Here is a 14,690-nt window from a genome sequence, read left to right on the forward strand (position 1 = left end):
TTGGCTAAAGTGTATGTAAACTTCCAACTTCAACTGTATATGTAAATGTCGGATTTTGCATAGACACTCCTCTGCCTACAAGTAGCCATTCCGGCTCTACCACTAAGCTATCTATAAATGAACAGGGTTCTAAGGGATATCCTCATGCACTCGCAATGGCAATATTGGTGCATCACACCTTCATTTCACTTCGGCTCACTTGACGAATTGAAGAGGTCGGGCTGCGCATGAGAACGAGCGATTTACTAGGCTATTAGATTAAATATAACAGAAAAAAATCTAAACAAGCAAGCTATCAAATCAACGAAGAACCGTCCGTAACCTATCATTGTTGTTTAGAAGAGAAAATTCCATCTCCTGACTCCAACGTATTACACGGTAAGTAGACCAAAGTGCGTAGGCTTTAAGTGCGTACTAGGCTTTTTTAAATTTTTACTACTACTAAAGTCAATTCCCACTGTCAAAGTTCCGCAATAGGAGCTACGATGCTAATATCTGTGCATACACAGGCTACTCTTGAGAATTGTGTTTTGTAGGCTACAGTATGGGTCACCGATTAGCCTGAAATTCCATGTCATGCATTCACAATCTAACGGTAAAGTTGTACAGTGTATAAGCATCAACTCCCATGTCAAGTCTGACCAGCTGAGGATTTCTCCTTTTCAGCCATCGATTTCCTTTGTGTTTCCTGTAGCCTATTGTCACTGGATCGATTGGGTTCGAGTCGCCAGCGTAAAATGAAAGCAATCTTGCTTGTGCCATTAGTTTTCCCCCGTTAACGTTTAGTAATGACCTGTCAAACACACTCCAGTAATGGCTAAAATAGACTCAAAAAGAAATACAATGGGGTTTTTTGCATCTCAGGCGATTTTTTTCAAACCCTGACCCAGCGACTATTAAGCCAATACCATTAAACTGCTACGCCAAGAGATCCGAACCTCTTGACAAGGTGGCTAGATATTGGTTAAGGTTGCTATATTACTTCCTTCCCGAGAGTTGTCCCCACTCCTCTATACCAGTGGTTCCCAACCTTTTTCAGTTTCCAAACCACCAACTGAATTTTGCTCTGCCTGGGGGAGAACCCCTGAAGTACCCCCCTCGTGTGCATTTTACCAGTATGCCTATGGTCTCGAGGCTTCTCAAGTACCCCCAGGGGTCTTAGTACCCCCAGGGGTCTTAGTATCCCTTGGTGGGGGATCCAATGCTCTATACGAAGTTCCTCCCCACTGGGCAAAAACTGGTTGAATCAACATTTTTTCCCACTAATTTCAACAAAAATAAATGTTATGATGTGGAAAACTGGCTTGGATTGCATTGCATTTGCAAAAAGGCATCAATGTAAGGGATTTTTTTACTTTTTTTAAATACCTAAATTCAATGTCATGTGAAATGTTCTGGTGATTTCACGTTAGTTGACAACTCAACCAAATGTTAATCAAAAATAGACATTGAACTGTATGTACCCAGTTGGTCACATCTACATGCCTCTGCGAGGGCGTCATTCCCACATCTGTCACCAACTTCACCTCAGACACAGCGACTGTCAAACAACCACTTTAACCGTTAGGCCAAGAGATCAGAACCTCTTGATGAGACCTATGTAGGCTATAGATGGGTATAATCTAGAGCCAGGTGGGAAAAAGTGATTATGCAGGGAATTTAACAATTTTGACAGTGTTCGGACAAAAACTTGAATACCAACAAATGCCCGATCTCCACTCATTATTTGTTTGTGCCAGTAGGCTACCAAGTTTTATATCTTCATCCATTGTCTGTTACATTTTTCAGAATTGTATTTTTAACAATTTAGGCAGCCATTTCTAATACAGTAAGTAGGGCCAAAAACTCTCACATCAACACCATTATCCCAGAAACCCTAGATACACTCCAATTTGCATACCGCACCAACAGTTCCACAGATGATGCAATCTCTATTGCACTCCACACTGCCCTTTCCCACCTGGACAAAAGGAACACCTATGTGAGAATGCTATTCATTGACTACAGCTCAGTGTTCAACACCATAGTGCCCTCAAAGCTCATCAATAAGCCAAGGACCCTGGGACTAAACACCTCCCTCTGCAACTGGATCCTGGACTTCCTGATGGGCCGCCCCCAGGTGGTAAGGGTATTTAACAACACATCCTCCACGCTGATCCTCAAAATGGGGGCCCCTCGCGTGCGTGCTCAGTCCCTTCCAGTACTCCCTTTTCCCTCATGGCTGCACGGCCAGGCACGACTCCAACACCATCATTAAGTTTGCCAATGACACAACAGTGGTAGGCCTGATCACCGACAATGATGAGACAACCTATAGGAAGGAGGTCAAAGACCTGACCATGTGGTGCAAGGACAACAACCTCTCCCTCAATGTGATCAAGACAAAGGAGATAATTGTGGACTGCAGGGAAAGGAGGACCGAGCACGCCCCATTCTCATTGACGGGGCTGTAGTGGAGCAGGTTGAGAGCTTCAAGTTCCTTGGCCTCCACATCACCAACAAACTAAGATGGTCCAAGCACACCAAGACAGTTGTGAAGAGGGCATGACAAAACCTATTCCCCCTTAGACTGAAACGATTTGGCATGAGTCCTTAGAGCCTCAAAAGGTTTTACAGCTGCACCTTCGAGAGCATCCTGACGGGTTGCATCCCTGCCTGGTATGGCAACTGCTCGGCCTCTGACTGCAAGGCACTACAAGAGGGTAGTGCGTATGGCCCAGTACATCACCGGGGCCAAGCTTCCTGCCATCCAGGACCTCTATACCAGGCGGTGTCAGAGTAAGGCCCTAAAAATTGGGAAAGACTCCAGCCACCCTAATCATAGACTGTTCTCTCTGCTACTGCATGGCAAGCAGTACTGGAGCGCCAAGTCTAGGTCCAAGAGGCTTCTAAACATCTTCTACCCCCAAGCCATAAGACTCCTAATCAAAGGGCTACCCAGACTATTTCCCCCCCCCCACTCTGCTGCTACTCTCTTATTATTTACGCGTAGACACTTTAATAACTCTACCTACATGTACATAATCACCTCGACACTGGTGCCTCTGCACATTGACTCTGTATCGGTACCCCCTGTGTATAGCCACGCTATTGTTATTTACTGTGTTGTCAAATTATTTGTTATGCTAATCTCACTTTTTTAAAGGTATTTTCTTAACTGCATTGTTGGTTAAGGGCTTGTAAGTAAGCTTTTCACTGTAAGGTTTACCTACACCTGTTCAATTCGGCACATGAGACAAATCAAATTTGATTTGAAGCCCCAATGCAATTCTGAAGTCTATTGGGCCTACATCCACAGTGTGATTTCAACTGATTTTGCTGTATATTCTAAAATTAATTAATTATTGTCTTTTGTTGAAATTATAATGACATTCCAACCATTTTCACCATTATCCAGTCCAATTGTGGCATGATTCCACTATTTATCGGTTTGCATCAGTTTCAATGCAGGACTTTTATTTTGCAGGCGAACCTTTGATTCGACTATTGTTGCTAACTCTACAGTCGTGGCTCGTGGCGTATCACTATCGGAAGTGCGGAGTTCCGACTGAGACGTTTCACTTGAACGACCCTCCAAGTTGTAATTCAAGTGAGAATTTCGGAGAAAATGTTGTTACTCCAGTGGTGACGTTTCACCACTGACGTTTCATCTTTACAATCAAAAGATGACAAATACGCTTTTGACAATTAGCCTCTAAACTTATTACTGTAGATAGTTTGACCATATTGGCAATGTTAAGCGAGCTAGCTAACTTTTTTATTTGCATCGTTAGCTACCTTATCAATTTATTAAGTCTATACTTATTTTTTATTTGTGGAAATTAAGTTGTTCAAATAAATAAATGAAGCCAAAGAACCCCTAGGCTAACTGTCTTAATATCTCCCCTAACTCTCCTGTTGCACTCTCTATCACTCTTTCTTTTTGTCTGTCTGCCTCTGTCACTCTCTCAAGCCTGCAGTCATGACTGAGAACATTCGTATCAACAATCCCAATGTGAAGTACACAGATACACACATCGAGGCTCAATACTGCTACCATACTTCTGCTGTACGCAGGGATGGAGACACACTCACAGTAAGTCTCTCTCACACACACACACACCAGCATCACCTATCTAATTTCTAACTGTGTAACTCGCTCGACTCCACCCCTCCAGGTGACCCCCTCTGTTAGTGAGCTTGAGTTCCGTACTGAGCGACGTGTCCCCAGGCTGGGGGTGATGCTAGTTGGCTGGGGAGGAAACAATGGGACAACCGTCACCGCTGCTGTCCTGGCCAACAGACTGGGACTCACCTGGAGAACCAAAACTGGAGAACAGGTAAGGTGGTGTGTGTGTCTTGTTGATCCTACTTTGTAACAGTTTTTTGGCCTATTTTCCAAAGACATGTCTCTCCCCTGATGCAGAGCCTCATTATACCCCTAATACAGTGATGGCTTCACACACACTGATATGATGGGTTTGTGGAGTGCTAAGGGATTAATATTGAATGACACACTAATGTTTACAACACAGGCAGCCCTTTATCTTCTATATTTTTTTACATTTTATTTTACCTTTATTTAACCTCTCTAGGGTATTTGGGACGCTAGCGTCCCACCTGGCCAACATCCAGTGAGATTGCAGAGCGCCAAATACAGAAATACTCATTATAAAAATTCAGAAAAGATACAACTATTTTACATAGGTTTAAAGATTAACTTCTTGTGAATCCAACCACTGTGTCAGATTTCAAAATGCTTTACGTCGAAAGCATACCTTACAATTATTTGAGAACATAGCCCAGCAGACAAATCATTACAAACAGTAACCAGCCAAATAGAAGAGTTACACAAGTCAGAAATATTGATAAAATTAATCACTTACCTTTGATGATCTTCATACGGTTGCACTCAGAAGACATTCATTTATTTATTTAATAAATGTTCCTTTTGTTCGATAAAGTCTCTCTTTATATCTAAAAACCTCCGTTTTGTTTGTGTTTGAGCCCGTGGATTATAGAAGAACACAATCACAACAGGCAGACAAAAAAAATCCAAATTGTAACTGAAAAGTTAATAGAAACATGTCAAACAATGTTTATATTCAATCCTCAGGTTGTTTTTAGCCTAAATAATCGATAATATTTCAACCGGACAATAACATCGTCAATATGAAAGGTAAACAAAGGCACTCTCTCGGTTGCGCGCATGAAAAAGCTCTGACACGGCAGGGTCCACTCATTTAGACTGCTCTTCCCCCCTCATTTTTTAGAATACAAGCCTGAAACAATTTCTAAAGACTGACATCTAGTGGAAGATATAGGAACTGCAATTTGAGTCCTAAGTCAATGGATACTGTAATGGCATTGAATAGAAAACTACAACAAACAAAAAAATCCTACTTTCTGTATAGATTTTTATCAGGTTTTCGCCAGCCAAATCAGTTCTGTTATACCCACAGACATTATTTTAACAGTTTTGGAAACTTTAGAGTGTTTTCTATCCAAACCTACTAATTATATGCATATGCTATCTTCTGGGCCTGAGTAGAAGGCAGTATAATTTGGGCACGCTTTTCATCCAAAATTCCAAATGCTGCCCCCTACCCTAGAGAAGTTAACTAGGCAAGTCAGTTAAGAACAAAATCTTATTTTCAATGACTGCCTAGGAACAGTGGGTTAACTGCCTTGTTCTGGGGCAGAATGACAGAGTTCTACCATGTCAGCTCGGGGATTCGATCTTTCAACCTTTCGGTTACAAGTCCAATGCTCTAACCACTAGGCTAAATGGTAAATTAAGGTTGTGTCATTAGATTTCGGGTGGGGTTGGCTGAAATTCTGGTGGGGAAAAAAGGAATCCCTGTAGAAAAAGTTTGAATACCACTGATTTAATGTTATTATTCAATACTTGTTATTTATTTTTGTTCTGTCTCTGTTTTATTACCCTCTCTCCCTTTTCTAACCACCCTCCCCCTTCCCAGAAAGCCAACTACTACGGTTCCCTCTTCCAGTCCTCAACTGTGTGTTTAGGGCCGGGGCCAGATGGAAAAGAAGTTAACATTCCGTTCCGTGACCTCCTACCCATGGTGCACCCTAATGATATCGTCTTTGATGGTAAAGGAGTGGTGTGTGTGTGTGTCTATGGGTCTGTGTGTGTCTGTATGTAATCAGAGAAGGAATGCTGACCCTAGGTCAATTCTTCAGGGGCCACTGTGGTGAAGGTAAAAGGCTCCATGTGGAATGTCTGCCAGGATGGTTATTTAACCTCCTGTTTAACTCTATCAGTTTTATCTAGCACCATTTTCCAGCACTGCCCTGGAGGCAGAGGTACAGTACACAACTCTGGTTCTCTAGTCTAACTGGTCCTCTATGTTCTTTTGGGCCTGTCTGACAGATTTTCTTTTAAGATACATTAGGTTTGTAAAACGTTAGCTAACTAATTAAACAAAGAGAGTGTGTGTCAGGCTGGGACATCTCATCCATGGACCTGGGCAGTGCGATGGAGAGAGCCGAGGTCCTTGATTGGTCCCTCCAGGAGAAGCTCCGCCCACACATGAGCTGCCTCCGACCCCGAGCCTCCATCTATATCCCAGAATTCATAGCTGCCAACCAGGTGGGCCGAGCAGACAATATTCTGAAAGGGACCATGGCTGAACAGGTACACCCAATCCCAAGTAGTGTGTGTGTGTGTGTCTCGTACACCCTGGCCCCTAACCATTTATTTCTTACCCCATAGACCCTATGTGTCTGAATAGTGATTCTCCTCTCTCTCCCTCCAGGTGGAGCAGATCAGAGCAGACATTCAGGACTTCCGGCATTCAAGCGGCGTGGAGAAAGTAATCGTTTTGTGGACAGCCAACACCGAACGTTTCTGTGACCTCACAGCCGGGGTCAACGACACGGCCAAGAATCTCCTGGCTGCCATACAGGTAGATCTGACAGATCTATTCTCTTTCTCTTTTACACTCTCTTTTTTTATACTCTTTCTCTGTCTCTATCAGTCAGGTGGGGAGGTGTCTCCCTCTACTTTGTTTGCCGTAGCCAGTATCCTGGAGGGCTGTGCCTACATTAACGGTTCTCCCCAGAACACGTTTGTCCCTGGGGCGATAGAGCTGGCTGTGGAGAGAAATGTGTTCATAGCAGGAGATGACTTCAAGTCTGGTCAGACAAAGATCAAGTCAGTCCTGGTCGACTTCCTCATCAGTGCTGGGATCAAGGTGAGAGTTCGACCCAGTCCATTAATTCATTTTAATCGTACTTCTGTTATATGAACCGTCCCCGTTCCACTTGTATAATGACGAAGTACATAATTCTACAGTTACTAAGTTATTCTAAAATTACTATACATGTTAAAACGCTGTTATTACAACGATTATTACCCAGGTATAAGGGCAATTTCATGTGTGTAAACACTAGGTTAATACCAGACTGTACAATAACGTGTTGCCGTCTGTTGCCATGACAGCCCACCTCCATTGTCAGCTACAATCACCTTGGAAACAATGATGGTATGAACCTCTCAGCACCGCAGCAGTTCCGCTCCAAGGAGATCTCCAAGAGCAATGTGGTGGATGACATGGTCAACTCCAACCCTATACTGTACCGCAAAGGGGAGAAACCCGACCACTGTGTAAGTTTGCGTTTTTTTTTTGTGTGTGTGCAACACAGAGACACCTGATCTGAGTTAAGAGTTTAATGTGTGTGTTTTTTCATACCTGGTAGATATCAATAGCACTGCATTTTATTTTACTAAGGGGCAGAAAGTATCTGTAGTTTTTCTTGAGAAATACTTGACTCAGTTGTCTTGCTGTGTGTGTGTGTGTGTGTGTGTGTAGGTGGTGATTAAGTATGTGCCGTATGTGGGGGACAGTAAGAGGGCGATGGATGAATACACCTCTGAGATCATGATGGGAGGAACCAACACTATCGCGATGCACAACACCTGTGAGGTGAGTCTCACACACACACACACACACACACACACACACACACCTACACCTTGACCTGATTTCTAACAAAGGTGTCTCTCTCCAGGACTCTCTGCTAGCCAGTCCTATCATCCTGGACCTGGTCCTCCTCACAGAGTTGTGTCAGCGTGTATGTGTTCGGCCCCAAGGATCAGAGACCTTCCAGTCCTTCCACAGTGTCCTGGCTATCCTCTCCTTCATGTGTAAAGCTCCCCTCGTCCCCCCTGGGGCCCCGCTGGTCAATGCCTACTTCAGACAGAGAGCCTGCATTGAGAACATCATGAGGTCAGAACACCTACCACCCTGTCTTGTTAGGGATTTGTCACCAATCGTAATGTTTGTTACTGAACTTCCTGTCTCTGTCAAATAATAATGTTGTGCCGGTCTCTGTGGTTATATGCATTCAGTTTTGCAACTGACTTGGTATCCCTTTTCCCTTTCAGAGCGTGCCTTGGTCTCCCCCCTCAGAACCACATGCACCTGGAGCACAAGCTGCAGAGGGGCTTCCTGCCTCGCCACGACAACCGTATCTACGACAATGTGGCTACCAAGATGGTCCTAAGCACCGGTTACCACGCCTCCCAACAGAATGGTGTCTGCGCACACGTGGTGAAAGAGGCAACGATTGGATAATGGCTGCATATTAGGTCTCTGTCATCACAGGGAAGATTCTAGAAGTGTCCACAGCCACAGAGAAACAATTACATCCATAGTTTAGTTTATTAGGACCCCCATTAGCTGTTGCACATGCAGCAGCCACTCTTCCACGGGTTACACACTATTACATATTCAGATACTTATACTGTGCAGTTAAATAAGATCCATAGAAAGTGAGCCAAACTCTTCATACAGCATACTGAATGATGATCATGTTTTATTTGGCCTGGTTGTGTAAGATGCATACAGTAGCAAAAATGGGCTCAAACCATTGTAACTTTTGAATGACCAGTTTAATATTCTGTGGTTTTAGACTCGTATTGCTCATATACATACAAACTTAACCAAACTCTGTTCTTGTATTTGTTCCAATGACTTGTAAAAATGCAACGTTACCCTACCACCCCGACCCTGCTTGGAGTAAACTAATGGACAACAATACTTCTACTGCTACTTACAGCTATTTTCGCTCACATCTACGATACCTGTATTTAAACAATTATACATATTCCTGATTTCCCCTTCAAGTGCTGGATTTTCACCCACAGCAGCCAATCCACCATTCATTCTGAAAATCCAACCCTCCAATGTCCACAGATTAACCCATCTTTCCCAGTATAATGCCATTTTTATATTTCCTTTTGCAATACATCCCTCCATTTTACGATGTCTTTTGAGTCCTTGTAACATTTCTACCGATATTGCCCAAAAAATAAATACTTTACCCAAGAGTATAATCATATTTTCCATTGACTGATCTGAAAAAATATCGATCTCCTAACAATACAGTTTCCATGTCCCTGATATTATGACATGACAACCATCCCTGGACCCGACTCCAAAAGTGAGCCACCAATAGACAGAACCAGAAAATATATTCTAGTGATTCTGCTTCCTCGTGGCAAAGTCTGCACAAGGCTGACTGTTCAATGTCCCATATATTGAGCATTATTTTTGTAGCAAGTATTTTATGTAATAGCTTAAATTGAAACAAAACGATTGTGTCAATTGTTGTTTGTCAGTTCATAGACCCGACGCCAAGGTATTGGGACATCAAAAACCTCTTCCCAAATGACTAGGATTTTTATACAGTACTGCTGTCAAACCTTTTGACAACAGTTTTTTTTCCCCCTCTATCAGTACACCATATTATTTGCAGTAAAATTAGATCTGCCTTTTCTGGAGGATGAAATTGTAATACTTTAAAACAGGGATCATTGTGATTCCAATGAAAATTGAAGGTTTTAATATGCAAAAAGGCAAAGAGCCCACTCAAACAGGATGGACCTCTCTTAGTAGCTTGCTAGAAAACCAATTTGGATGTAGATACAATGGGGGGGTTTAAGAGTTTTAATGCTGTAATATTTAGTAGTTTGAACCCTACAAACTCATATGGGTTATATAAATATGCTCGTTTAACTTTATCTGGTTTGCCATTCCAAATAATGTGAATCCCCCCACCCCGAAGGTACCACGTTCATCTGTACAAACAATAGTACGCAAGTATAAACACCATGGGACCACGCAGCCGTCATATCTCTCAGGATGGAGACGCGTTCTGTCTCCTATAGATTAACGTACTTTGGTGCGAAAAGTGCAAATCAATCCCAGAACAACAGCAAAGGACCTTGTGAAGATGCTGGAGGAAACAGGTACAAAAGTATCCATATCCACAGTAAAACGAGTCCTATGTCGATATAACCTGAAAGGCCGCTCTGCAAGGAAGAAGCCACTGTTCCAAAACCTCCATAAAAAAGCCAGACCACGGTTTGCAACTGCACATGAGGACAAAGATCGTACTTTTTGGAGAAATGTCCTCTGATCTGATGAAACAAAAATAGAACTGTTTGGCCATAATGACCATCGTTGTGTTTGGAGGAAAAATGGGGAGGCTTGCAAGCCGAAGAACACCATCCCAACCGTGAAGCACGGGGGTGGCAGCATCATGTTGTGAGGGTGCTTTTCTGCAGGTGGGACTGGTGCACTTCATAAAATAGATGGCATCATGAAGCAAGAAAATGATGTGGATGTATTGAAGCAACATCTCAAGACATCAGTCAGGAAGTTAAAGCTTGGTCGCAAATGGGACTTCCAAGTTGTGGCAAAATGGCTTTTAAGGACAACAAAGGTCAAGGTATTGGAGTGGCCATCACAAAGCCCTGACCTCAATCCTATAGAACAATTTGTGGGCAGAACTGAAAAAGCATGTGTGACCAAGGGGGCCTACAAACCTGACTCAGTTACACCAGCTCTGTCAGGAGGAATGGGCCAAAATTCACCTAATTTATTGTGGGAAGCTTGTGGAAGTCTACCCAAAACGTTTGGCCCAAGTTAAACCATTTAAAGGCAATGCTACCAAGTACTAATTGAGTGTATGTAAACTTCTGACCCACTGGGAATGTGATGAAAGAAATAAAAGCTGAAATAAATCATTCTCTCTACTATTATTCTGACATTTCACATTCTTAAAATAAATTGGTGATCCTAACTGACCTAAAACAGGGAATTGTTACTCGGATTAAATGTCAGGAATTGTGAAAAACTGAGTTTAAATGTATTTGGCTAAAATGTATGTAAACTTCCAATTTCAACTGTAGTTTGGTTTAAGACCAGAGAAACTGGATAAATTATCCAGGTCCTCAATGAGGCCCTTCAAGGTTGAAGATTGAAGACCCAAGAGAACTTGAGTCAATAGCATTGTTATTTTTGTCTTTAATCCCTTGACTTTTAGGCCCTCGATTGTTTATGGTTCATCTTTTTTTGCTGGCTTTATTTACTCAAAAAATATATGGGTGATTGGAAATTATATGGAAAATTACATTGATAGAAGCCACAATCTATCTGCAATATTAAAGTTACGGTTGCTATGACATCACTCACAAACACATCTTCCCGTCTTAAGTCAGGTTCATCATACACAAACACACACACACAATTCTCCTCTCCTAGATCCGCTCTCCACCGCAGCCAGGCATTCCCACAATCCCCCAAGGGTTCGACCTATGACCCGAGAGAGGTGTATTCTGGGTAATGTTGTTTTCATAACTCCTACCACCCTGGCTCTACAAACACACAGGACCACGGAACATATGCACCACATTACACACACAAACACAGAGAGATTTGCTTCATCTGAAGCAGTCAGAACTAGTCTAGGTAAATAAATACTTCTCAATACCACACACAGACACCCCACGACTCCCTCTCCTAACAATGTGTTGATCAGTGTGGTCAGTTTATAGTAAAAGGTGGATAATGGTTATCAAGGAGACCTTGACTAATAAGAAAAACAATGCTGTTTCCCCATCATTTTACTGATTAGTTTATTTTCAGTTAAACCGATACCGATTACAAATTAACTTCATGTTCGTACGACGTCCTAATCTTTATGTAAGTCGTTTAATGTTAACAATTCAATGGCCATAATAAAATACACTGCTCAAAAAAAATAAAGGGATCACTTAAACAACACAATGTAACTCCAAGTCAATCACACTACTGTGAAATCAAACTGTCCACTTAGGAAGCAACACTGATTGACAATAAATTTCACATGCTGTTGTGCAAATGGAATAGACAACAGGTGGAAATTATAGGCAAGACACTCCCAACAAAGGAGTGGTTCTGGAGGTGGAGACCACAGACCACTTCTCAGTTCCTATGTTTCCTGGCTGATGTTTTGGTCACTTTTGAATGCTGGCGGTGCTTTCACTCTAGTGGTAGCATGAGATGGAGTCTACAACCCACACAAGTGGATCAGGTAGTGCAGCTCATCCAGGATGGCACATCAATGCAAGCTGTGACAAGAAGGTTTGCTGTGTCTGTCAGCGTAGTGTCCAGAGCATGGAGGCGCTACCAGGAGAGAGGCCAGTACATCAGGAGACGTGGAGGAGGCCGTAGGAGGGCAACAACCCAGCAGCAGGACCGCTACCTCCACCTTTGTGCAAGGAGGAGCACTGCCAGAGCCCTGCAAAATGACCTCCAGCAGGCCACAAATGTGCATGTGTCTGCTCAAACGGTCAGAAACAGACTCCATGAGGGTGGTATGAGGGCCCGACGTCCATAGGTGGAGAATGTGCTTACAGCCCCAACACCGTGCAGGACGTTTGGCATTTGCCAGAGAACACCAAGATTGGCAAATTCGCCACTGGCGCCCTGTGCTCTTCACAGATGAAAGCAGCTTCACACTGAGCACGTGACAGACGTGACAGAGTCTGGAGACGCCGTGGAGAACGTTCTGCTGCCTGCAACATCCTCCAGCATGACCGGTTTGGCGGTGGGTCAGTCATGGTGTGGGGTGGCATTTCTTTGGGGGGCCGCACAGCCCTCCATGTGCTCGCCAGAGGTAGCCTGACTGCCATTAGGTACTGAGATGAGATCCTCAGACCCCTTGTGAGACCATATGCTGGTGCGGTTGGCCCTGGGTTCCTCCTAATGCAAGACAATGCTAGACCTCATGTGGCTGGAGTGTGTCAGCAGTTCCTGCAAGAGGAAGGCATTGATGCTATGGACTGGCCCGCCAGTTCCCCAGACCTGAATCCAATTGAGCACATCTGGGACATCATGTCTCGCTCCATCCACCAACGCCACGTTGCACCACAGACTGTCCAGGAGTTGGCGGATGCTTTAGTCCAGGTCTGGGAGGAGATCCCTCAGGAGACCATCCGCCACCTCATCAGGAGCATGCCCAGGCGTTGTAGGGAGGTCATACAGGCACATGGAGGCCACACACACACTACTGAGCCTCATTTTTGACTTGTTTTAAGGACATTACATCAAAGTTGGATCAGCCTGTAGTGTGGTTTTCCACTTTAATTTTGAGTGTGACTCCAAATCCAGACCTCCATGGGTTGATAAATTTGATTTCCATTGATCATTTTTGTGTGATTTTGTTGTCTGCACATTCAACTATGTAAATAAAAAAGTATTTAATAAGAATATTTCATTCATTCAGATCTAGGATGTGTTATTTTAGTGTTCCCTTTATTTTTTTGAGCAGTGTAGATATGGTGACAGAGGGCAGCCTTGTTTTAAGCCTCTTAGCAATTCAAAGTTGTCAGATGTAACCGATATTTGTTATTTCAGAAATTCATAAGTTTGATAAATCTATATTGGAATGCCTTCAGACAAGGGGTTTTCCTCATCTGAAAGTAATCAATTGCCAACCAGTTCATCATGTGTAATTATGCCTTCACCAAAAACTGTGTTGAAAATAGTTTAACATAGTTTTTTGGGGAGAAGGATATTACAAAACGTATTCTCAAGTGAGGTTGAAGAAACATGACAAAATAACATTTATTTAAAATATTTTACTTCATTCAAAATCTCTGTTGGTGAGAAGAATTTCTCCATGTTTGTAAAAAAGAATTGTAGGTTATTTTTGGTAGCAGTTCTATATTGAAGGTTTAGGGAAAGGTTGGTGATTTTTTTTTGCCATTCTCCATCCAATTTGCTGTTTTTTTTTTAGATAAATGATACCGATATTTCCTGAATAAATTCCTCAAACTCCTTTTATTTTGCGTCTGGATTATTCAGTGCTTCTGTATTACTTTTATTTACACCATTGATGGATTTTTGGGATGAAAATGTAATTGAATGGCCTCTAAGAGCACACGTAAAGGTATCCCATATGATACCCGCCTACACTGAGCCTGTATTGTGCAAGAAAAAGTATGTTATTCCTTTGTTTTTGTTAAGGAAGTAGTCAGTCAATAAACCCTGGTTAAATTGCCAATATCCCCGTCCTCGTGGAAAGTCTGCCATAGTTACACGGAGGGATATAAAATGATGGTTGGATCGCATTCGATCCTCAATCCGTACTTGTTTCACTTTTGGCACCATATACAAGGATACCATAAAAAAAATATATCAGACTAAATTGATTAAGCCTCCAAGTATATTTTATGGGATCTGGGTTTTTAAGCTTCCAAATATCCGTAAATTCTTAACGTGTCTATAATATTCGGAAACTCTTTGAGAGCCAGATGGGGATAGTTGATAAGTAATGTGATTGCCTTTACGGTGTATTGATGTACTTAAATATATTGGAAACCCCTACCATTACAATAGAGTTATTTGTTTCTAAGG

The 14,690-nt window shown here is 42.6% G+C and overlaps 1 protein-coding gene across 2 annotated transcripts; it reads left to right on the plus strand.

Annotated features, from left to right (window-relative positions):
• The first annotated feature begins 94 nt into the window (after positions 1 to 94).
• On the plus strand, positions 95 to 9,340 carry LOC112266385 (inositol-3-phosphate synthase 1-A). Of its 2 annotated transcripts, XM_024443816.1 has the most exons (12): positions 95 to 378; positions 3,467 to 3,589; positions 3,953 to 4,075; positions 4,158 to 4,319; positions 5,961 to 6,093; positions 6,444 to 6,637; positions 6,759 to 6,908; positions 6,981 to 7,196; positions 7,445 to 7,609; positions 7,815 to 7,928; positions 8,014 to 8,231; positions 8,390 to 9,340. In XM_024443816.1, the coding sequence occupies exons 3-12, from the start codon at positions 3,962 to 3,964 to the stop codon at positions 8,577 to 8,579; spliced, it is 1,656 nt and encodes a 551-aa protein (XP_024299584.1). In that variant the 5' UTR covers positions 95 to 378; positions 3,467 to 3,589; positions 3,953 to 3,961; the 3' UTR covers positions 8,580 to 9,340. The 2 variants fall into 2 exon arrangements, with proteins under 2 accessions (XP_024299584.1, XP_024299583.1); XM_024443815.1 differs by lacking the exon at positions 3,467 to 3,589.
• The last annotated feature ends 5,350 nt before the right edge of the window (positions 9,341 to 14,690 follow it).

Source organism: Oncorhynchus tshawytscha, linkage group LG14, assembly GCF_018296145.1.
Source record: "Oncorhynchus tshawytscha isolate Ot180627B linkage group LG14, Otsh_v2.0, whole genome shotgun sequence".
In the NCBI taxonomy this organism is placed as follows: domain Eukaryota; kingdom Metazoa; phylum Chordata; class Actinopteri; order Salmoniformes; family Salmonidae; genus Oncorhynchus; species Oncorhynchus tshawytscha.

Bases quoted from the DNA above. Each gene is read 5' to 3' on its own strand.
- LOC112266385 (XM_024443816.1), top strand. From the start codon at position 3,962: ATGACTGAGAACATTCGTATCAACAATCCCAATGTGAAGTACACAGAT. The intron at 4,320-5,960 runs GTAAGGTGGTGT...CCCCCTTCCCAG, and splicing joins GAACCAAAACTGGAGAACAG to AAAGCCAACTACTACGGTTC. The intron at 6,094-6,443 runs GTAAAGGAGTGG...AGTGTGTGTCAG, and splicing joins TAATGATATCGTCTTTGATG to GCTGGGACATCTCATCCATG.